The sequence below is a fragment of the Microtus pennsylvanicus genome, chromosome 3 (genome assembly GCF_037038515.1).
Source record: "Microtus pennsylvanicus isolate mMicPen1 chromosome 3, mMicPen1.hap1, whole genome shotgun sequence".
Taxonomy (NCBI): domain Eukaryota; kingdom Metazoa; phylum Chordata; class Mammalia; order Rodentia; family Cricetidae; genus Microtus; species Microtus pennsylvanicus.
This window is the reverse complement of record NC_134581.1, coordinates 144,084,460-144,106,999: the sequence shown is the minus strand read 5'-3', so window position 1 is coordinate 144,106,999 and position 22,540 is coordinate 144,084,460. Positions and strand designations below refer to the sequence as shown.

At 46.2% G+C, this 22,540-nt stretch overlaps 1 protein-coding gene across 3 annotated transcripts; it reads right to left on the bottom strand.

Annotated features, from left to right (window-relative positions):
• Nucleotides 1-785: 785 nt before the first annotated feature.
• Nucleotides 786-21,706, bottom strand: Aptx (aprataxin). 3 transcript variants are annotated; one of them, XM_075967507.1, is made up of 9 exons: nt 21,621-21,706; nt 20,242-20,323; nt 15,301-15,437; nt 13,181-13,227; nt 12,692-12,991; nt 11,216-11,275; nt 8,354-8,580; nt 5,311-5,414; nt 786-3,977 (listed from the first exon to the last, which is right to left on the bottom strand). In XM_075967507.1, the coding sequence occupies exons 3-9, from the start codon at nt 15,431-15,433 to the stop codon at nt 3,823-3,825; spliced, it is 1,026 nt and encodes a 341-aa protein (XP_075823622.1). In that variant the 5' UTR covers nt 15,434-15,437; nt 20,242-20,323; nt 21,621-21,706; the 3' UTR covers nt 786-3,822. The 3 variants fall into 3 exon arrangements, with proteins under 3 accessions (XP_075823622.1, XP_075823620.1, XP_075823621.1); XM_075967506.1 differs by lacking the exon at nt 21,621-21,706 and adding an exon at nt 20,991-21,174 and having other exon boundaries at nt 2,915-3,977; XM_075967505.1 differs by lacking the exon at nt 20,242-20,323 and having other exon boundaries at nt 2,914-3,977; nt 21,621-21,691.
• Nucleotides 21,707-22,540: the final 834 nt, after the last annotated feature.

Below are 22,540 nucleotides of genomic sequence, written 5' to 3'. Positions count from 1 at the left end.
TGGAAATCCAACTGCCTACAGAACACTGTGTTTAGCAGGTCACCCTGGCTCCTGCAAACTGGAGGCTGAAAACAACGAAGCCTTTGCTGGAGAATTTTTTGGTTGCTCTGGAGAGTGCCTCTGGGCAGATCACACGTGGTGACAAGATCTTTCCAAACCGTGATAATTCAATCTTCTACAAAGGCCTGACTCTTCATGCTCAGCATACACGGTAGCTGTTCTTGCTCATCCTCACCCACATCTTGAAGTGGACTTGGGGGGCTACTATCGAGGTAAATGCACAGTTCTTTGGCAGGCAGGCAGGGTGAGGGGCTGTGTTGGGAGTTACTGTGTCGCTCGGCTTGGGGCTACCATAGGCAACACTGAGAGATCAAGTTTGCTTCAGCTCACTATCTCAGAGATGCAGGGCATACATGTTTGGCCCTGTTGTCTGGGAGGCAGTAGCATTTAGTACTGCAAAAAGAAACAGGAAGGCACCAAAATCCCAGTGTTCCCTTCAAGAACAGGCCCCCAAGAGCCAAACTTTCATTCACAAGACTTCACTGGTCAATAATGTCATTGTGTAGGGGCCAAGTTTTAGACATATGGGTTGGGGTGGGTATCCAAATTAAAGCAATTATCTTGGAGCTAAAGATCGTTTGACAAAGCCAGCCCAGAGACAACAGGGTCCCCCGTAATCACAAACCACTGACAGCTGTTAGAGGGGGGAAAACAGCGTGGAAGGGCGGAACTACTAGTCTGAAGACCCAGCTTCAAAAAAAAAAAAGACAACAGAAAATTCCTTAAAGGAGGTAAATATGACCAAAGTACATCGTCTCCATTATCAAAGTGTCATAATGAAACCGTTACTTTGTGTGATTTACATATGCTGACAAAAGAATTAAAATACGTATATATTTTACGTTTCCGTGTTGACTCTGAAGCAGACTTACATAACACCTTCCCCAAACCCTTAGGCCAACAGATTAAGAATTCTTTGTTCACGTGCTGCCACCTGGTGGCCAAAGTGAGAAAAGTGCTATCGCCGGAAAAACAAAACACCTGTGTCTTCTTTACAACCCACCCCCCCACGTGCCTAGCCATGAGCCACTTTGCCTGTAAAGGTGGCAACAAGAGGCTTCTTGGGCGAACAAACGGGCTGACCACACAGCAAACTTGCTGGTTGCTTTCCAGTGTAAAAGACAGTTTCCTTGCTGTTTGCTTGCTAACCCACATGACAGCTTCGTTCACTTAAAATCTTACTGGTGTCCTATTATTTCCAGGTGGTCTGAATTCCATTGTGAAGGTGATAGAGGACCCTGTGGGAGGTCATGTGACTGTGCCTCATTTGGGTCTCAGACTTAGGGGACCCTGGGTTAAATGCTTCTACATGCAGCGGGCACCTTACTCTCGGTCATGAAAAGATGTGTAGATTGTCAGCTTGTTGAGGGCAAGTTCAGACAGGTTTACATACTGGGGCCTCTTTCTAAACCCTGAGTGTCTCCTCACTCCTGGTCAGCCAGAATCAGCTGCATTTGAAAATATGACCTTCTACACACCTGGGCCCTTGAATGCAAAAGTGAGCTCCCAGCTGCTATAAGCTAGTGTCTGCGGTGTGGAAACGCTCTCGGTAATACGAAGGAATCCAGCTGATCCACTGGCTCTTCAGACAGTCCTTCCTCTGCCCTGGGTTCCACCTCTTACCTGCAGGGTTCAGTTACAGAAAGGTGCATTGACTGGTGGCCCATATATGACTCATGGCCTACAAGCAGGCCTAGCCAGGCACAGTAGCACACGCCTGTAATCCAGAACCCGGGAGGCTAAGACAGTCTGGTCTTAAATTCAAGACCAGCCTGAGCTCCATGAGTTTCAGGCCAGCCTTAGCTACACAGCAAGACCTATCTCAGAATACGTAAGTGCTGTCTCCGCCTTTCTGTCCCATGTGGCAAGCAGGCTTTACACAAGCTCCTGCCTGCACACTGCTCTGCCTCTCTGTGGAACCCAGAACCCATAGGAGACAACTGTCATTCTGAGTCTGGCGGCTTTTGTTTTCCGGGATGATCCCCAGTGTATCTGTCTTCCTGCAGAGGACAAAGCTTTCCTTCTTATTTATGGCTTAAATGAAGCTCCATTGTACACCTCCAGAATGTGAATGCCCTGGTGTACAATGGAGCCTGAGTGACAGACATGCAACCCTGCAGCACCATGTGGATGGGAGGTACAAGAGCTGGAAACTGAGGCCTGGGAATCAAACACACTGTTACTCAGCGACAGAGTCCTAATTGTTGCATACTCAAAGACTTTCCTAAAGAGCATTCAGCACAGTGACACCAGGATATGTGAGCTGGGCAAGAGCAGAACTTCGAGCTGCCATGAATGTGAGGATAACTAATCCATTACTAACATTCAAAAGGAAAGCAGGTGACAGATATGCGTATTTCTGCAAAGGAAACAGTGTGTGACAATATCTCACTATCAGAATTACTAACTGCTGCCATGGCTATCTAATCCTTGTATATTTGGGGATTTTTTGGTTTGGCTTTTTGGTTTTATTTGTTTTGGTGCTGGTGGTATACTTTAATCTCAGTATCCTGAAGGTACAGATTGGCAGATCTCTGAGTTCAAGGCTAGCCTAGTCTATGTAGTGAGTTTTAGGATAGCTAGGGCTACATCCAGAGTCCAGAAAGTCTTTTCCCCCAGTGATAACAGACCATTTGGGAGATAAAGGCTAAGAGATAAATACACCTCAATACTTTGTGTCCTTTTTCTGGTTCCTCCAAGTCATTATTTACATTTTTTTCCTCCAAAGATCTAATGTTTAAAGTATTAACTATGTATGAATGTGCATGTGTATAAATGGGTTTCTGCACTGGGGTGCAGTGCCCATGGGGGTCAGAAGAGGGCGTAGGATCCCCTGGACCTCTAGATGGTTGTGCGCGGCCTGATGTGGGTGATGGGAACAAAACTCGGATTCTCTAGAAGAGCAGCACATGCTCTTAACCACTAAGTCACCTCTCCAGCCCTAAAAAAATCTATTTAGGGCAGAATGAAGAATGTGGGCATGGTCACCTCGTTCTTCCATTGTTCTTCATTACAACTGAATTCTTACACTGTCTGATACAAGCACTCCTTGCAGTTTCTAATCAAATATTTATTTTAATATTGATATGCTAAATTAGAAATAAATGAACTGTCCTTTGCAACATCTGTTTTTCCAAGGCACATTGGGGAAACTGTATCTGGTTTGCTGTATGTTCCGTAATTCTCAAGAGCCATGACTGAGGTCGCGGTAAGACCTTTGCCTGAAGCTGACAGTACACACTGCCCAGATGCCCTCAGCACAGACTGGACTGTTAACACCAAATATGACCACTCCCTCTGCCCTGGCATCTCTGTGCAGAAGACTATCACACACTTTCACCGAGACACTCAGCCTGCTGAAAGCCCTCGTGGAGGGAAGAAGACTATCGTAGAGCAGATTAAAGTCCGAGAGCTAGAAGCCCTCAGAACCTCAGCTACCCTGATGAAGATACTGCACAGTCCGGAGCAGGAACAAAGTATATGACCAGACTGTGCTTCTCCAGCCTGCATTTGAGTCTTGGGCTGGCTTTGTCACCACCCCATTAGTCAGGCCTGGCATGGTCGAGGAAAGGATGATCAGGCATGTGCCAGCTTCCATCACCAGAGAGTACACCATACAAACCCAAATTTCCAATTCCTGAACTAACCAGCCCCCCGACGTGGGGCTGCTCAAGAATAAATAAGCTTTGTTTTGGAAAGCTGCGTGCTTTAGTTCAGCGCTGCACGGGGCACAGGCACGGCACTCAGGTGCCAGGGAGAGCGTCACCCGCCCCAGTGCTTCCTGAGGTGTTCCTTCAGCTGAGGGATGGAAGGCAGCAGCTGCTGGCACTTGTGGCAACGAAGAGGCAGCTTCAAGAGCTCAGAAGTCCCATCTTGAACAGTCACTCTGCCAACTTCTTGAACCATCTTGATCACAGCTACAAGCAAAAAATAAGGTTCAGATCCCAGCTACTCTGGACAGCCAGTAAGATGTCAAGAAAAAAGGCCAAAAACATATCAATCAACAGATCTGCTATCCTAAAGCTCACACGCTTCAAGTTAGACTTCACACTGGGAAAATGCACTTGACCAGATTCTAGTTCTGAGCAACCTACCTTTGAGATGACACACTCCCTCAGGACACAGTCCACGCACCACCCATTACCACCATGGCTTTCTCCAGGTGGCTCTTTGCTAAATGGTAGTCGCCCCATTAACAATGCAGCAGTACTGGTTACACAGAAAATATTCTAGGAAATGCTTACATCTCAAATATACATCGTACCCATGAAACACTGCTAACAGGAGAGAGCCCCAAACTCTTGCTCAACTCATGACAGAAGAGAGAAAAGAAAGAGAGTTCTTGAACCAAGAACTCTGTGAGCATTTAGACATGAAGTACAAAGTGTCCCCCCACCAAAGCCTCATGCATTGTTAAGTGTGGACCCCAGCTGTTGGTGCTATTTGGTGAGATGGTAGAAACTTTAGGAGGCAGGACCTAGCTGGAGAAAACAGGTCACTGGGGACACCCTTGAGGCTGTGTTGTGTCCCAAGTCCCTTCCCTAAGCCCCTCTCTCCTCTTTCTCTCAGTCCCTGGCTACCAATAAGTGAGCAGTGTTGCTCATCATCGCCCTCCCTGCCAGTGTTCTGCCTCCCCATAGCCCAGCAGCAGAGCCAGGCACGAGTCCTCTGAGACTACGACTCTAAACACAGCTCTAACTTCTTAGGTGTTGTCGGGTATGCTGTCCTGCGGCAAACAGCAAGGCCTGGCTGCACACAGCTTCCCAGCCAAGAGGCTAAGCCAGCTCACTAGCTCCAGATGCTGTCCTGCGGCAAACAGCAAGGCCTGGCTGCACACAGCTTCCCAGCCAAGAGGCTAAGCCAGCTCACTAGCTCCAGATGCTGTCCTGCGGCAAACAGCAAGGCCTGGCTGCACACAGCTTCCCAGCCAAGAGGCTAAGCCAGCTCACTAGCTCCGGACACCTGGCACACCAGGCAGCCATTAACCCCTCTACTGTCAAAAGGAAACACTTTGGACCCCAACACACAGCTAACTGCATCCCTCCAGGATGCTCACAGCCAAGCAGCAATTCTGTTACAATGAAGCATCCGTGTTCATTTTAGGAGTGCCTATTTTATAGAGATCACTAAATGTATGTGGGTCACCTGAGGTCAGGTTGTGACTTAGAGAAACACTGAGTCAGGTAGTAAAACATCTAAGAAAATGAAATGAATTGTTTTTTTTTTTTAAAAAAAAAGAATACTATTTACCTTGTGATTCCAGAAAATATTCTGTATTGAAGGAATTCCAATGTTTTTTGTTTTTAAGGCAAGGAGAATCGAAATCCTGGCTGATCACATGAAGGTGTACATGGCTAGTTAGAAGTTGAAAAACAAAAAAGAACTGGGTATTAAAAACTGCGGTTTAATCAAAATGACACCACAGTAAGTGCAGGTACATAAGGTTCTGATGCTGTGTCATTACATGCAACACAGCCTTTCATTTACTTGGGAATAGTTAATGTGCTTGGGAGATAACGCACGGCCCAAAGTGCTTGTCTGTCTGCTGACGTGCTCTTTTCCTGCTTCAGGGTCATGGAACACTCCTTGTCTGTCTTAGCTCCAGTCTGAGCTTGGTCTCGATACCTTTGATGGGTTCTGGCTGTTTGTAGGCCATGTGTCTTTCCTTTTTGTCTTTTTGGGCTGGGTTTCTCGGAGGTTTGGGCTGGCCCTGAACTCACCACATGGCCAGGCTAGTCTTCAATTCCTGATCCTTTTGCTTCTGCCTCCTGAGTGCTGGCCTTAGGTGTGAGGCCCATGCCTGACAGGGAGCTCTCTTTCAGTTTGGCTGTGTCATGATTCCTGTGGTGTCCTCGTCACGTCAGAGGTGCATGGTGTTGAGGTGACCTGTGACGTGTGGCGTTAATCTTGGTCATTTTGTTGAGGTGTTGCCTGCCAAGTTTCTTCACTCAAACTTAGTTTTTCCTTTTTAACTGATGACTATCTTGGGGGTAATATTTTTAAGAGTATTACTATCCTGCTGCTCAAATTTAGACTCACCATTTTATTATCTATTGGTAGATTTTATTTTTATTTTTCATTGATTTGTTTGAGACAGGCCTCACTGTGTATCCAGGTCGACCTGGAACTTGCTATTTTGCTCAGGCTGACCTTGAACTCAGAGTTGTCATCCTGCCTCAGTTTCCCTAGTGCTGGGATCACTAATTTGATGAACCGCACTGAGCTCTATTGGGGGCACTTGCCTGCAATGCGATTACTCAGCTCCTTTCCCAGGGCTGGTTTGATGCTCCTCCCACCTACTGTATGAAGTGGACTGCTCTGTGTGGGAGCTGTGTCTTCTTCCCCCTTGTTTCAGGTGTAGGCTCATAGATATCTGTAAATTCTAATCCACTGCTTCAGGTTTTTTTGTTTTGTTTTGTTTTTGTTTTTTGAGACAGGGTTTCTCTGTAGCTTTGGTTCCTGTCCTGGAACTAGCTCTTGTGGACCAGGCTGGCCTCGAACTCCCAGAGATCCGCCTGCCTCTGCCTCCCGAGTGCTGGGATTAAAGGCGTGCGCCACCACAGCCCGGCTCCACTGCTTCAGTTTTTAAACCTATGTTTATTTACTTATTTTTTTTGAGGCATAAATTATTCCATCTTGGGTCATTGAAAGCTCCTTTAGGTTGGCTTCTTTGTCATTCCATACCCCTCACAGTTTCTAAGGTTGACTTTGTTTTCTGTTTCTGCAAGGCACCATAGGCTCATCATCTCCAGAGAGGTCTAGATGCCAGGTGTTTTTTGTTTTGTTTTGTTTTGTTTTGTTTTGTTTTCCCTGAGACAGATTTCTCTGTGTAACAGTCCTGTCCTGGAACTCACTCTCTAGACCAGGCTGGCCTCAAACTCACAGAGATCCGCCTGCCTCTGCCTTCCCAGTGCTGGGATTAAAGGCGTGCGCCACCACACCTAGCGGTACCAGGTATCTCTACTGAGAGAAGTGGTTGACTTTAGAGCATCTTTACTTCTACATACTTCTGCATCAGGAAATAGCACACGAATCCTAAGCCTCTCCCCACCTCTGACTTTGTATTCATACCTGCAGGTGGGAGATGATAATTCCTGCTGGTTCTCCTCCAGACCTGACCCTGCTTAGCTTCCGAGTCATGCTGGCAACCATCCTCCTGGTCCATCTCCACAAGCAACACACATCTCGCTTTCCTAACTTCCTCTTTTGTGTCTTCTTTCTCTACCAGTGAGAAACTGGATGTCCCTCACTATGAACACAGTCCTAGCATATGTGTAATGTAGCTATAGCTTGCTACCCACCCCCTGTGCAAAGACACTTACTACAGTGTAGTACAGTGTTAGTGATCTCCAGGGTAAGTTTCAAGACAGCCAGGGCTACAGAAAAACCCTGTCTCAAAAAACAGAACAAAACAAAACAAAAAAAACTGCCTCAAAATAATAAACAAAACAAAAACTTTAAAAATATAAATTTTAGCCAGGCGGTGGTGGCGCACGCCTTTAATCCCAGCACTCGGGAGGCAGAGGCAGGTGGCTCTCTGTGAGTTCGAGACCAGCCTGGTCTACAAGAGCTAGTTCCAGGACAGGCTCCAAAGCCACAGAGAAGCCCTGTCTTGAAAAACCAAAAAAAAAAAAAAAAAAAATATATATATATATATATATATATATATATATATATATATATATATATATATATATATACAAATTTTATGTTGTTTATTTTAGTGTAGTTTTTTAAAAGCTGGGACTGAAGGTATACCCCAGAGGTGCAGCCCATGCATTATCTTGTTGCTTGGACCAAATAAGCTAACGGAATAGTCCTACATGCACTCTGTGTGGAAAAACAAGAATTCTACCCCAAATCCTTCTGCAACAAAGAGCAGACTCCACTTTCCCTCACTTTATTTGAAACTGTGCACACCCTAAGCTTGTATTTACAGATGTCTGTGATGTTCTGTTTCCTTTAGAGCCATGGTTCTTAGTCATTTAGGAGTTAGAGATAACTCCAAGAATTCTAGCAAGCCACTGACAATAAGTGCCCATCTACAAGTAGTGAAGCTACTTCATCCAGTCTGCATGTTAAGAGGCTTACATTTTGAGAGAAATAAAAACTTCAAAGGACTAAATTACAAGCAGAAGCAGGAACTTGGGCTGTTCACAGGCAAGTCAGGCAGGTGCAAGATCCGCCCATCTACTTGGAAACATCCCAATTTGGGCCTTGAAATTACCGGACTCTCAAGTCCATGCTAATCACCAGAACCAAACCAGAGAGCACCACATCACCCAAGGCTTACCTCATGCTGGGAATGGCGTGGTAACCCAATCGGAAGCTCAGTTTGCTGGATCCAGCAAAATCTGCAATCACCTTTTCCCCCACGGTGTGCATGTGTTTGAGAAGTTCAAGGTGTTCGCTGGTCACAGCCTTCAGACTGGAAATGGAGGCCCACGGTAAGACCAGCCAATGGTGACGGGCCTTGGGATATTTGTCCTTAATCACCACCACCAGATCATCTTTGTAGACCTAGCAGAAGGCACACAGGAAGGGAAGAGATGTCAGCTGAGGACCTCTGTGCATGCACAGTCCACCTACTGACAAAACCTTGTGTAAAGGGTTTTAGGAAGCGAGAGCAGACACTGATAGCGTCACATAACTACACTGTGCAGAATCTAGGGTTCCAACCCAAATCACACAGACTCCAGAGCCTGTTTTCAAACACCACACTAGGTAGGATACGGAGAAGATACACAGTACAATAGAGTTCTCAAGGCCTCCATGTTAAATCACAAGGAGAGTTCAACCGCAGCCTCTCTAACACAGACCTGAATACATGTGTGTAGATTTCAAGGAGCCCTAACTGAAGCGAGCCTCGAAGGCTCCTGACACGAAGACGGCTGTTACTACAGTCACCACACCTTATCTGATGGTCCCTTAAAAGGACCATGCTTGGGTCAGTACCATTTTTTTGAACATTTATTACTTATTTGGAAAAATCATAGAGGACAATTTAAGGAGTTGGTTCTCTCCTTCTACCATGTCGGTTCCAAGAACAGAACTCACTTTAGGAATCCGCCTTGGCAGCAAGCATCCTCCCCAACTAAGCAAGCCTGCTGGTACAGTTTCTCTGAATAGCAGACATATCTGAAGAAGTGAGCTTCTCTCCAAGGACCTCCAGGTACCACTTTTAAAACTTTTATAAAACCACTTTATTTTTACAAACTCACATAAAAACCATCTCGCAGCTAGATTAAGACAGCCACTCAAACACTCGCCTATCACCAAATACATCTTGGTGAGCTTTTCTACAGTTAGAACGGCCACTCTAAAGCTGCGGAGCTTCACTTAGGGCTTAACAACTTCATTATCACTTACAATTTTATGCACTCATCTGCCACAAAAAAAAAGGGGGGGTGGAGAAAAAACTATGGCAGAGTTCAAACTAGAAAAACAGTTCATGTGCTCTTTCATGGTTCCTATGTCCATCAAGAGATGAGTGGATAATGAGCATATGTTATATATATAGAATGGAGACTTATTAGGAAATCAGAGGCTGGGTATGGAGGCATACCAGCACTCAAGAGGCAGAGGCAGACAAGTCTCTGAGTTTCAGGACACCCAGGGCTATATAAGAGACCCTGTGTCAATAAAAGAAGGGAGAAGGGAGGAGGGAGGGGAGGGGAGGGAGGGGAGGGGGAAGGGAGGGAGGGGAGGGAAGAGAGGGAGGGAGGGAGGGAGGGAGGGAGGGAGGGAGGGAGGGAGGGAGGGAGGAAGGAAGGAAGGAAGGAAGGAAGGAAGGAAGGAAGGAAGGAAGGAAGGAAGGAAGGAAGGAAGGAAGGAAGGCAGGCAGGCAGGCAGGCAGGCGGGCAGGCTAGAGAGATGACTCAGTGGTTAAGAGCACTGGCGGCTTTGTTTGTCATAGCCAGAACCTGAAAACAACCTAAATGCCCCTAGACCAAAGAATAGATAAGGAAAATGTGGTACATTTACACAATGGAGTACTACACAGCAGAAAAAAATAATAACAGCTTGAATTTTTCAAATGGATGGAGCTAGAAAACATTATTTTGAGTGAGTTAATCCAGACCCAGAAAGACAATTATCGCATGTACTCACTCATAGGTGGTTTTTAAACATAAAGCAAAGAAAGCCAGCCTATAAACCACAATCCCAGAGAACTTAGACAACAATGTGGACACTAAGAGAGACTTACATAGATCTAATCTACATGGGAAGTAGAAAGTAGAAAAAGGCAAGATCTCCTGAGTAAATTGGGAGCATGAGGACCTTGGGAGAGGATTGAAGGGGGAGGGGATAGGCAGGAAGGGGAGCAGAGAAAAACGTAGAGCTCAATAAATATCAATAAAAAAAATTTTAAATAAAAAAAGAGGACTGGCTGCTCTTCCAGAGGATCCAGGTTTGATTCCCAGCATCTATATGATGGTTCACAATCATCTGTAACTCCAATACCAGGGGATCCACCTTCTTCTGGCCTCCTCACGCACCAGGCACATACAAGGTACATAGACATACATGCAGGCAAAACGCCCTACATATTAAAACAATAAAATTTTTTCAAAAAGAAAACGAAAAATGAAATCACAAAATATACAGGAAAATGGATGGACTTAGAAAGTACATTAAGCAGGCCGGGCGGTGGTGGTGCACGCCTTTAATCCCAGCACTTGGGAGGCAGAGGCAGGCAGAACTCTAGGAGTTTGAGGCCAGCCTGGTCTACAAGAGCTAGTTCCAGGACAGGCTCCAAAACCACAGAGAAACCCTGTCTCCAAAAACCAAAAAAAAAAAAAAAAAAATTATATTAAGCAAGGTAACCCAAAATCAGGAAGAAAAAAAACCCACGTTCTCCTTCGTGTGTGGCTCCTAGCCTATAGTGTATGCATGAGTATGCAGCAACAGCTGTGAGTGTGAGTATGGAGAGGAGCTCAAGAAAGGGTAGTATGAAGTTATATGGAGGACATACTGCAAACAAAAGGACACGGGTCTAGTGACTACTCTAGAACTGATGTGGAAGCCTTGTTCTCATAGAAAAGTTCAGTGATCAGAATCCAGAATCCTTTCGCTTCATTTATTTACAAAAAATTCTGTAGAATGGTCATGTACAACATCCACAGACACTTAAATTATACAATTTTATTCTGACCTGCATTTTAGGATCCTTCATAGAAATCTTCAAGCCTTGACTCCAGTGGCCCACTGATTCCTAAATAAGACAGACAATGCAAATATAAATGCCAGTGATTAAATGTAGATACTGCTGCATGAGAGCAGAGTCCAAAGAAAACACGGAAGGAATGTTAGTTTTTGAGAATTAAACTTCCTTTACCTCAGTCTATTGCCCTTTAGGACCGCAAGCCTCCCTGTTGTCTTCCTATTTTTAGAACGGGAAGTAGACGGAGGCCTATGAGGAACTCTGTCCTCTGTGCAAAGATTGCTGTCCTGAATAAGAGCAGCTGCGATTACCTAAACAAGACTTTCACAAGACTGGGCCAAATAACATTCCCTTGTTGGGGGGTAGAGAGGACTCCTGAGAGGGCTCCTAAGGCTCCTCCCCTCCCAGAGGATACACAAGCAGCTCACACTGCTGGAGAGAGACTGCTCTTTGATGGGGTGGCCACCCATAAGCTGCCCATGCTCCTATAAGTACCACAATTAAAACTCACTAGTTCAGCAAGTTAGACGTGCGTGGTCTGTCATTAGTGCCCTATCGGGGTGAACAGGCGTTTGTTCACACCTCCCCAGGAAAAGCTCCACACAGCCAAAACTACCCTCACACACTGCAGCTGCAGCCCAGCCAAGCTTCCGTTCTGACATCAACACGCGAACTGCCTGTCTATGAAGTGCTGCAGTGTTAGCCAACAGGTCCACAAGCAAATGGCCCATTTTAGTGTTCAGCATTAACCACACTATTATGGGAAGTGGAGGAAAGCCTGAATGAATGTGTAACAAGTGCACCAAGTCCTGATGAACGTGTGTTGTTGACATGACCAGCAATGACAAGGACCTCAGCGCCTACACCCAAGGAAATGGCAAAGCCTTCCCACGGTGTAAGCACCAGTGTTCACGAATGGCTGACAGGGGATGCAGACACTATCAAGCACAGCTTCCTCCTCCCAGACAGTTACAGCCGGAGACTACGCCCTTCTGAGGCCTCCTAACCCTGCCTCCTTGTTCAGCTATGTACGATAACCCCAGCTCCTCAATGCAGATGTACAGAGTAATCACGCCGAGTTTCTGGGCTGCTGCTGATGGTACGTCTCCACTAGAAAGAACAGCCCACCCAATCCCAGCTTTTCTGTACGTGTATCTGTCCTTTCTTCATTCTTGTTGCACCAGTTAGGTCAATCCCAAGGCCACGCAGAATGCGACACAATGCCATTGCTGACTGCACCGTCTTCCTTCAAGTGGTTTGCCCCAGGAATTTAATAGGAAAGCATATAAAGGGACATTCACCAAGTGATTTTCAGGCCACAAACAAGTGACTCTTTCATCACGGTTAACAACCCTCATTATGACTAATACCACCTCACCCGTGTCCGAGCTTTATAGTGTACAAAACAATTAAGCAGTCATTATATTCATTCATCTCCACATCACCTGTCAATCACACCATGCTCACCTCTCTGGTGGCTCCATCTTTGCTCTTCTTAGAAGGCACAGCGCACTGGCTGGGGCTGCTCTCGGGTGCTTGCCCTGTCCCGGACTCACTTTCCTGAGCAGCATCCATCTCTTCACCATCACAGTCTGACCTCTTTCTCTTCTTTTGTGTTTCTAGGTCAGGACTCTTTGCTACTTCCTCAAACTCTACAATATATGGATAAAGCTCATTCACCATGTGGAGAACCTGGCCAGGCTGCAGCTTCATCTCTTGGTCCTTCCCAATGATGACGGAGTCAATGCTGCTGGGATTGACCCCCACCTGTGGACACAACCATCATGTAAGAATAAGAGCGACAATGCCATCCGTGCTAAAGCGGATGCTGGATTAACACTTCCTGTCCTGTCAGCTGCCTGCAGTTCCCTCCATCACTAGCTGACACAGTCTAAAGCAACAGCATAAGAAGACCATCAAGTAATAAATGGGCATCCAAGCCACAGACACACATACCTGCTTTACTCTGACATATCCCTTGTTACATTCTGCTTTCAACTGGACTGAAAGACATAAGAAAACATTAAGCACAGATGCAACCAAAACCAGGTACTCTGTTTTCCCTGAAAGAACTAAAAGCCCAAAGATGCAGGCAGTCCAAAGATGAGCCTGATCTGCATGTGCCTGGGCCTACAATTTCTAACAGCTTCAAACGCTTCCATAAAATGTCCTTCAGTGAGCTGGGCATGGTGGCACATGCCTGTAACCCCAGACTTAAGAAGTAGAGTCAAGATCAGGAGTTCAAGACCAGCCTTGGCTGCATAGCCAGTGTGTGTGGTTAGTCTGGAATATGTAAAAAATATCTTAAACCCCACTTCTCACCCACAAAAATAATTTCTATCAGTGCATGTACTCCCTTAGCTACTGCTAAAAACCTTGGGGCGGGGGTGGAGAAATGGCTCATTGGCTAAGAGTATTTTTGCTGTTGTATTTCCAGAGACCTGAGTTTGGTTCCTACCACCCACACTAGACACTTCATTGCTACCTTTGACCCCAGTTCTAGGGGAATCTGATGCCTCTGGCCTCCACAAGGAACTGTACTTAAGAACACCCACACAGCGACACACATATAATTTTAAAAAATAATAATAATAAATCTTAAAAGCAAACAAATGCTTAATATCTTTCCTTTTTAGGTTGGTTGGGGTGGGACACACCTTTAAATCCCAGCACTTGAGAGGCAGAAACTTGTGGATCTCTGAGTTCAAGGCCAATCTGGTCCACACAGTGAGTTCCAGGACAACCAGGACTACATAGTGAGACCCTGTCTTACAAAAATAAATATAAAAAACTTGGAATCAGCTTTCATGAATCCCTGCAGCTCTGACAGACCCTAGCCAGCTCAGGACCACAGACTCTGCCAACAGGAGGAAAACTCCTATTTCATAGTTAGATAAGACTTCTACTACTAGGAAGAAAAAAATCTATCAAGAGTCGGGGCGAGCCTCAGGGGTAGGGAACATTACTGCCAAGTGACTTCAACAGAGAAAGAGGTAAAAGATATGTCTGTTCTTGGAAAACAGAAGCTCAAGCTGGCCTGAAGGAATGGAAAGAATGTTCTAGAAAGAGCACTGCAGGGCTGGACAGTATGTGAGAGAAGAGAACTTCAAGCACTCATGTTCAGATAAGTCGAAAGAGCATGTGGGGTAGAGACAGGGAACAGAAGAGGCCCCACAGCTGCTCAGTAGTGGGGACGAGCAGAGGGGGAACAGACAGAAGCAGCAGCAGTTGGTATCCTGGACCTACTCAGCTCCACACTCCAGCACACTTGGACGAACTCATACAGCAAAGTCCACTCACTGCTGCAGACTCCAAGTCCAGAACCTTAGGGTTATGGGAACATACTTCAGGCAAGGGTGAGCATGCCCACGGTTTGCAGGCAAGTGTGTGTGTGTGTGCGTGCGTGCGTGCGTGCGTGCGTGCGTGCGTGCGTGCGTGTGTGTGTGTGTGTGTGTGTACACAGCTTTCCCCTTAAAACATATGACAGACAAGCTGTATGGCACAGTTATACAGATCTAGCCTCTGGGGAAGGGACTATGTAAAGGCTGCCAGCCCCATCCAGCTTGGAGAGCCCAGAATCTGTCTTGCTGCTCAATGCATAACCCCTGGGCAAAGCAGCGTCCAAGACTCAACCTGCCACTTCAAGGTAGCGGGATGGCAGCCACCTGTTCCCATCCCTTACCTGAACCTGCCTTAAGTGTTACTGCATCGTGAAGGCAAAATCCTGGTTGAACCAGCCCTAGTGTTAGCTAAAAGAACACAATTTATGAGCCTTGTGTTGGAAATATAATAGGTTTTCCAGCAAGGGCCAGGTGGTGGTAGTACCCGCCTTTAATCCTAGCACTTGGGAGGCAGAGGCAAGCAGATCTCTGTGAGTTCAAGACCAGCCTGGTCTCCATAGCAAATTCCAGAACAAGTTCCAAAGCTACAGAGAAACCCTGTCTCAAAAAAAAAAAAAAAAAAAAGGAAAAAAGAAATAGGTTTTCCAGCAAGAACAGCAGGAAATGTGTATCGCTGGTTATCATTATCCCCCATAACTAAACAGTCATCTCCACATTCCAAGACCAGTTAGTTACCTTGCTGTCGGGAGCATTTCTTATCTGTGATCTTGGTCTCTGGGCTTCGACCAATCACAACTGCTTCCAAATGGGGAAGTCTGATTCGCTGATGCCGGCTGTCCTGTCTCACCAACCAGCACACCCGCATCATGGCTCTGAAAACAAAAAAGAATCACGGGAGAACAAGTCACCCAGGCCATGCCCTCCTCACCACATACATGACTGTTAGGATGCTCCCAGAAGCAGGTGACTTCCCCTTCCTGGTCCCCACTTCCTCACCTATAAAGCTATGATAATGACAGGACTCGGAGGCTGCTGAGCATTAATGAGATAATACAGGTAAATATTTACCTGTACTAATCACGCTACGCATTCAAATGTGTGCTACACATTTGTTGATGTCCTGTGTTAGGCATTAGGTTACATGCAGAGGGTCCCTGAGAACTGAGTAACCGTGGAGCTTTGAGCAGGGCTTATAAGCAGACAATTCATACGCTGGTTACTGTGATACAATACAAGCACTGTGAGAGTGGAACCAAACATGACATAGCCTGGTGACAGGACTGACCCATGAGAGCACTAAGAAGAAGGGGTGTGTATGCAGGGTGTGGGGTTGGGGAGGAGTATGCCTGTTAGAGAACCAACTAAACATGGAAGATGTGGACCAGGAGGGATGGCTGAGCAGTAAGAGCACTCGCAGCTCTTCCAGGGGACTCATGTCTGGTCTGATTCCCAGCACCCACATTGTGGTCATGACCATCTATAACTCCAAATCTAGGGAATCTAATGCCCTCTTCCGACCTCCATGGGAACTACACATATGGCTCACTTAGAGTTATACAAGTAAAACACTCACACACATAAATCTTAAAGAAAAGTTCTTCAGATCTCTGGTGTCTTTATATGGTGTCTTATATATTAAGTTCTCTCTCTCTCTCTCTCTCTCTCTCTCTCTCTCTCTCTCTCTCTCGTTTGGAGGGGGGGGATGCTGAAGCCAGGGTTTTGCACATGTAGGAAGTATTGTCCCACTGAACTACATTCCTAGCCCTCACTAGAGAGAATGTGGTCATGTATGTGTGTGTGTGCCTGTCAGTATGTAAACCACATGTATGCAATGCCTGCAGAAGCCAGAAACGACATGGAAAAGCCCTGGAACTAGAGCTACAAGCCACTGCGAGCCACTGTACAGGAGCAAATGCACTAACTGCTAAGCCATCTCCCTAGTGCCGCTCCTTTTCTTTCTTCTTTTTCTTTCTCATCAGGGTCTCCTTCAGCACTGGCTAGCAAGGAACTCAGTGCAGATAGTGCTGGCCTCTGTCTCCCATATACCACATCTCAAGCCAGCCAAAACTGTATAGTGAGATAGAAGATAAATCCAGGAGATGCACTTATCTTCGGGTGCCATTTGGACACTGGCAAAGGAGTGAGGAGACATATCAAACCAAAGCCTTCTGAACCAGCCAGACATGTCACATGACTTCAGCCCAGCACTAAGGAGGCAAAGGCAGGCAGACCTCCATGTGGTCTAGGGCAACCCTGTGTACTTAACAAGGTCCAGAATACCTAAGGCTACATGAGACTATTTCAAATAAAAAGGGGGGAGGGGTGTCCTAATTTGGAAGACGCATTAGACAAACAAAGAATTTAGAAGAAGATACTATTTAGAAATGGAGGTGATGAAACCGGAGAGATGGTTCAAAAGTCTACAGCACAGACTGCCCTTGGACAGTCACCAATCTGTTTCTTTGTGCCTAAATTGAGCAGCTTCAACTACCTGTAATCCCAGCTCCAGGGGATCTGACCCCTGCGGCCTCTGTGGGCACCTGGGTCACATGTACCACCCCCTAGCCCCACAAATACTCACATAATTAAAAACAATAAATCTTGTTTCTCTTGAAAAAGAGATAGAGAAGGAGCAACTTCATATTGGTTCCCTTGGCTATTGTTTGGTTGGGGGGTAGTGAGTTTTGGGTTTTGTTTTTTTTTTTTGCTTGTTTGGAGTGGGGCTGTCTTTTGTGAGAGGTGAAGGGTATGTATTAGAGTCCAAACCCAGGACCCTGCCCTTGCTAAACAGGCAGTCTACCACTCAGCTAAATCCCCATCCCCAGTCCTGAATTTTACATTGGAAGGCAATCTCTGACACAGCTTGTGGAAGATCCAAAAGTTAAGCTGAGATACACAAGTAGGAAGCTCAGGAGAATGGACGAACCGAATGTATTTGACAGGCATCAGCATGTCACAGAAGTCAAAGCAAAAAAAAAAAAAAAAAAAAAAAAAGGATGAGGTGACCCAGGAAGGCAGAAGAGAGAATCAGGGCAAAGCTAGGAGTGGGTTTCAAGATGTCTCCCCAGCCTGAAGAGCAGTGGTTCCCAACCTGATGCTGTGACCCTTTAATATAGTTCCTCATGCTATGGTGACCCCAACCATACAATTATTTTTGCTGCTACTTCATAACTATAACTTTGCTACTGTTTTGAATTGTAATGTAAATATCTGACATGTGACCCCTGTGGAAGGACCCTTCGACCCCCAAAGGGTCATGACCCACAGGTTGAGAACCGCTGCTCCAGGACCTTCTCAATGCTCAAGTTTCTAACACTTCAGGGAAATCTTGCCTCCTCCCCAAGCAGCTCACAGTCCTTTTACTCAAGTGCTGTATTCAGAAACAAAGAACAAATAAATCATATTCTCAAAAATAAGAATATTGTTACCATCTGCAAAGACAAGACAGTACAAGGCAGAATGAGCTAGAGGTACAAGCTCCCAGGAATTGATTAGGTGAGCATAGGCAGGCCAGGAGGCTTAAAGTCCTCTGTCAGTAAGGAACAGTTCCGAAACCACCCAGTCACAGAAGGCCAGGAGCCAGGGGGACTGAGTCGTCAGGAAGAACCAGGAGAGGCGTCTCACGTTACAGAGTACAAGTGACAGCACAGATTCCCACAAGGGGGGCCATTCTGGGCTGTGCCAGAGATGCCGCCTCAACAGTGGGCAAAATTAATGCAAGAACAGCAGGATGAGAATCTGAGCTCCAACAGAATCAGCTGGAGACAACTGCCAACGTTCACACTCCAGAGGCAGAGGAAACAGCAGAAGTCCAAGAACACCTGGCAGCAGCTATGTGTAGGCAGGAGGGTGCAAAAAGCTAGGCTAAGAGACTGGTCCAGAAACCACTATTACAACAGAGGCCAGAAAGTCCAAAAGACAGTTCAACAGGTCTCTGAGAGGAGTCAATATGCATATAAAGGGGGGCTGGAGAGATGGCTCAGAGGTTAAGAGCACTGACTGCTCTTCCAGAGGTCCTGAGTTCAATTCCCAGCAACCACATGGTGGCTTACAGCCATCTATAATGAGACCTGGCGCTCCCTTCTGGCTTGCAGGCACACGTGGAAGGAATGCTATACACATAATATAATAAATAAATAAATATTTAAAAAAATATACATATAAAGTCAGCTGTTCATCTAAAATCCTAAACCTGGGCCAAGCTCTGACGGTACTACAGGCAGGTCCCGTTCACAATGCTATGTTCCATGGGGCATCTGTTTGTACCTGCTACGAACTGATAGGTGGACAGGTAATGGACAGAGAAGTGAAGCATGTCCTCACTAGGCATTGAGAAACAGGTCACGTGATTGGCTACTCCCTCTGCCAAAGAAGCCAACAGACAGCATAGCTGCTGAGAAGCTCCAACAGACAGCTAGGAACATGACGAGACAATGGAAACAGCCCTCCTTTCTGCCACAAATATGTACACATTTTATCCCTGAAGTTCTTACATGGTCATGTCCCGAAACACTACCCCCTGGGGAGCTGAGGCAGTGACTGCTCGATGCAGCACAGCAAACCTTAAACAGCAGGCTGGCCCAGCTTACAGGAGTGAATGACTTTAGAATACAGGGAACATGGCCAGGTGGTGAGGGCACACACCTTTAATTCCAGCATTCAGGGAGGCAGAGGCAGGTGGATCTCTGTGAGTTTGAGGCCAGTCTAATCTACACAGAAAATTCCAGGACAGCCAGAGAAACACAAAGAAACATTGTGTCAAAAAAAAAAACCACAATAATGACAACAACAACAACAACAAAAAAAGGCCTTCAGAAATAACCTACTGCAGCACAGCTTCTGAGTAAGTTATTCTAAAACAGGTTTTCTGGGGTTGACTTCTCCTCTCCTTCCTAAAATCCCCAATCTTTGTCAGATGTCAGGTCCCATCTCCTCCCTGAGGCCGATGGAGCCATCGTCCTTCTTGTACATCTTACTCCACACAGTACAACTACTGTCACAGTTCTGATAGCCTTGGGGACAGACTCCCCACTGCCTCCCCTTTAAGAAACATGGAAGAAAGGTCGCTGGAGACCACTACTGTGAGCGGCTGGTCTTATGTCCTAGGATCCCAGGTGCTCAGCATAACTTAGGAGCTACGTCGTGGCAGGCCCTGTGCTAACTGTCCCATCTACACTGTCTCGCTTTCACTCTATGGAAGATGAAGGTTTAGACAAACAAGTGCCATGTCCAGTAACAAAGACACTGTGTGCCAGAGATAGAATTTAAACTCCTTCCAAAGAATAGTTTCTTAACCACCAATGATATTGTTTGGGGCTCACTCAATCAATCAAGATTATTTTATGCCAGCCAGGCGGTGGTGGCCCACGCTTTTAATCCCAGCACTCGGGAGGCAGAGGTAGGCGGATCTCTGTGAGTTCGAGGCCAGCCTGGGCTACAAGAGCTAGTTCTAGGACAAGCTCCAAAGCTACAGAGAAACCCTGTCTCGAAAAACCAAAAAAAAAAAAAAAAAAGATTATTTGATGCCTATGTGTTTCATGATACTCTAGCAGTGGCAATCAAAAGCTAATACATATGCCCTTCCTTCAAAAGCCTCCGAGCTCAGAGAAGACCCAGAAATAATTATAACCCGGGTGGTATGATCTGTTTGCAGGAAAGTATTATGAAAACACAAACCTTTAGAGTACCATGTGAAGGTGCGGTTTCCTGGAGATGGAAGCAGTCTTGTGCACTTGGTTAATTTGGTAGAAGCAGGCAGCTTAATTGAGCAATAAGAAGCAGAAAATGGAATTAGGAAGACATTTCTAGCCAAAGGAAACAGCAAGGGCAAACCCACAAAGGCAAAGCACCCTGTGCATGGAGAAGCTCAAACTAAAGGCAGAGAAGGGACTGGGGACCCCAACAAGATCCAGATAATGCAAAGCCACGGGTGACTGGCTGACAAGCTGAAAATTTGCAAGTTTCAATAGATCTTTTTAATTCAGTAGACAATGAATGTTGGTTCAAAGAGTGGGGGAAAGAACAAATATATGAGCAGACAAATCAATAATGACCAAGGAGGAACTGAACAAAATTTCCTTACAAAGATCATTGTAAAGATTTCTATGTTGGAGCTGGAGAGATGGCTCAGCAGTTAAGAGCACTGACTGCTTTTCCAAAGGTCCCTGAGTTCAATTCCCAGCAACCACGGGGCAGCTCACAACCATCTGTATGGGGTCTCTGGACCTCTTCTGGCATACAAACATACATGCTGATAGAACACTCATGCATAAAATATACACACAAAAAAAGATTTCTGTGACAAAGGGCTATAATCTCAGTACTCAGGAGGCCCAAGCAGGATAGATGAAGTTTGAGGCCAGACTAATCTACATACTGTGGCCCATCTTGGAAAAGAAAATTTGCCCAGACTCAGTGGCAAATACCTGTATCCCATCACTGGGAAGAGGAGACACGAGGACTACATGATACCTGGTCTCAAATTAAGAGGGGGTTGAGAGAGGGGCTCTAAGAGGTCCCCAGTATATGTCAAATTCTCCAAAGCAATTCCCCATCAATTCCAAACGAATGGAATTTGAAATATCCCTGCTTTGTTGACCCACAGTCTCCCCACTGTTTGAAAGGCCTCGCTGCTTCCGGCATCCCTAAGGCCTGCTGAGGACACGGCTAGAGCAAACACCTCAAGTTACTCTAGGAGGGTGTTTTAGGCAAAAAAAAAAAAAAAAAAAACACTTTCCCGACAAGCTGAACGGCCCCGTTGGCATGACAGCGTCCGCTGTTATCTATAAATCTTTTCACGCTGATTTTGCAGCCAACTAGGTTCAGGAGTCAGGCGGGGAAGGGGTAGGGCCAGTGGACCAATGGGGCGGAGACTAACACGCTTTCTCCTGAAACACGCCCACCGGACCGGGACGAAAGGGAGGAGCCCGGTCTGCCCAGAAGGACGCCTCCAACTCGACGCTCGAGGTCACCGCTCCGGGTTAGCAGCTCGAGCCGAACGCCCGCAGCCACTTCTAACCCAACCAGCAGGGGAGGCAGGCCGACCACCAGCTTACCTCGACTGCAGACACCCACAAACCCGCTCCCGACTCCTCTGCGCCTCGCCTCTTCCGGTGCTGAAAGATGACGTCATAAAAGGCTGCCTAGCAACCGCTGATGGTCCATTATTTCTTCAAGAACTGTATGAAACGACCACTCCTAGTGGTTCCTACCAGCTAGTTGTCCCCCAGAAGGACATCTGACTGTCTCTCTCTGAGGCATCCGACTGTCACTGCCTTCTGGAGAAATTTCGGGCAGCAATCTTCTGTGGCTTATATACGCAGCCACGTCGTCTTGGCACTTCCTCCTCAGGAAGCTTGCTGCATTTTAAGGCCATCTTTAAAGGGAAGGGAAAAAAGAGGTTGGAGGTAGTGAGGCAAAACTCATTTGGTGGTCCAGATTGGCCTTGAACTCGCGAAAATCCTCAAGCCTTGGCCTCCCCAGTGCTGGGATTGCAGGTTTTGAGGCATCTTTTAAGCTGCAGGCTGGACTACCTTACCCACATTCAAATTACACTTTTCTTTCTCCCTTTAAGGAAAAAACTGAAGACAGAGACACAGAGGGAACCCTGCTAAGATTTTTTTTTAATGATGTCTTCGTAAATGAACTGAGGGCAATCAGAAAAGCAGGAGGTTGGGATGACATATTTGTACAGATTTTTTTTATAGTAATTCCAGGACGTTCCCTGAAAGTCTTGTATTGTAAATCACCAAAGACTTCTTGGCAAATGAAAAAATTCCTATCTCATGAGAAAAGCCAAAGTGTAGACTCTTAAACGCAATAGAAACTGAACCTTAAGGAGTTCTCTCTCTCTCTCTCTCTCTCTCTCTCTCTCTCTCTCTCTCTCTCCTCTCTCCCTCTCTCTCGGTTGTTTAAACAGTGTCTCACTGTACCCTAGGCTGGCCTCAAACTCAAGATCCTTTTGCCTCTGCCTCTG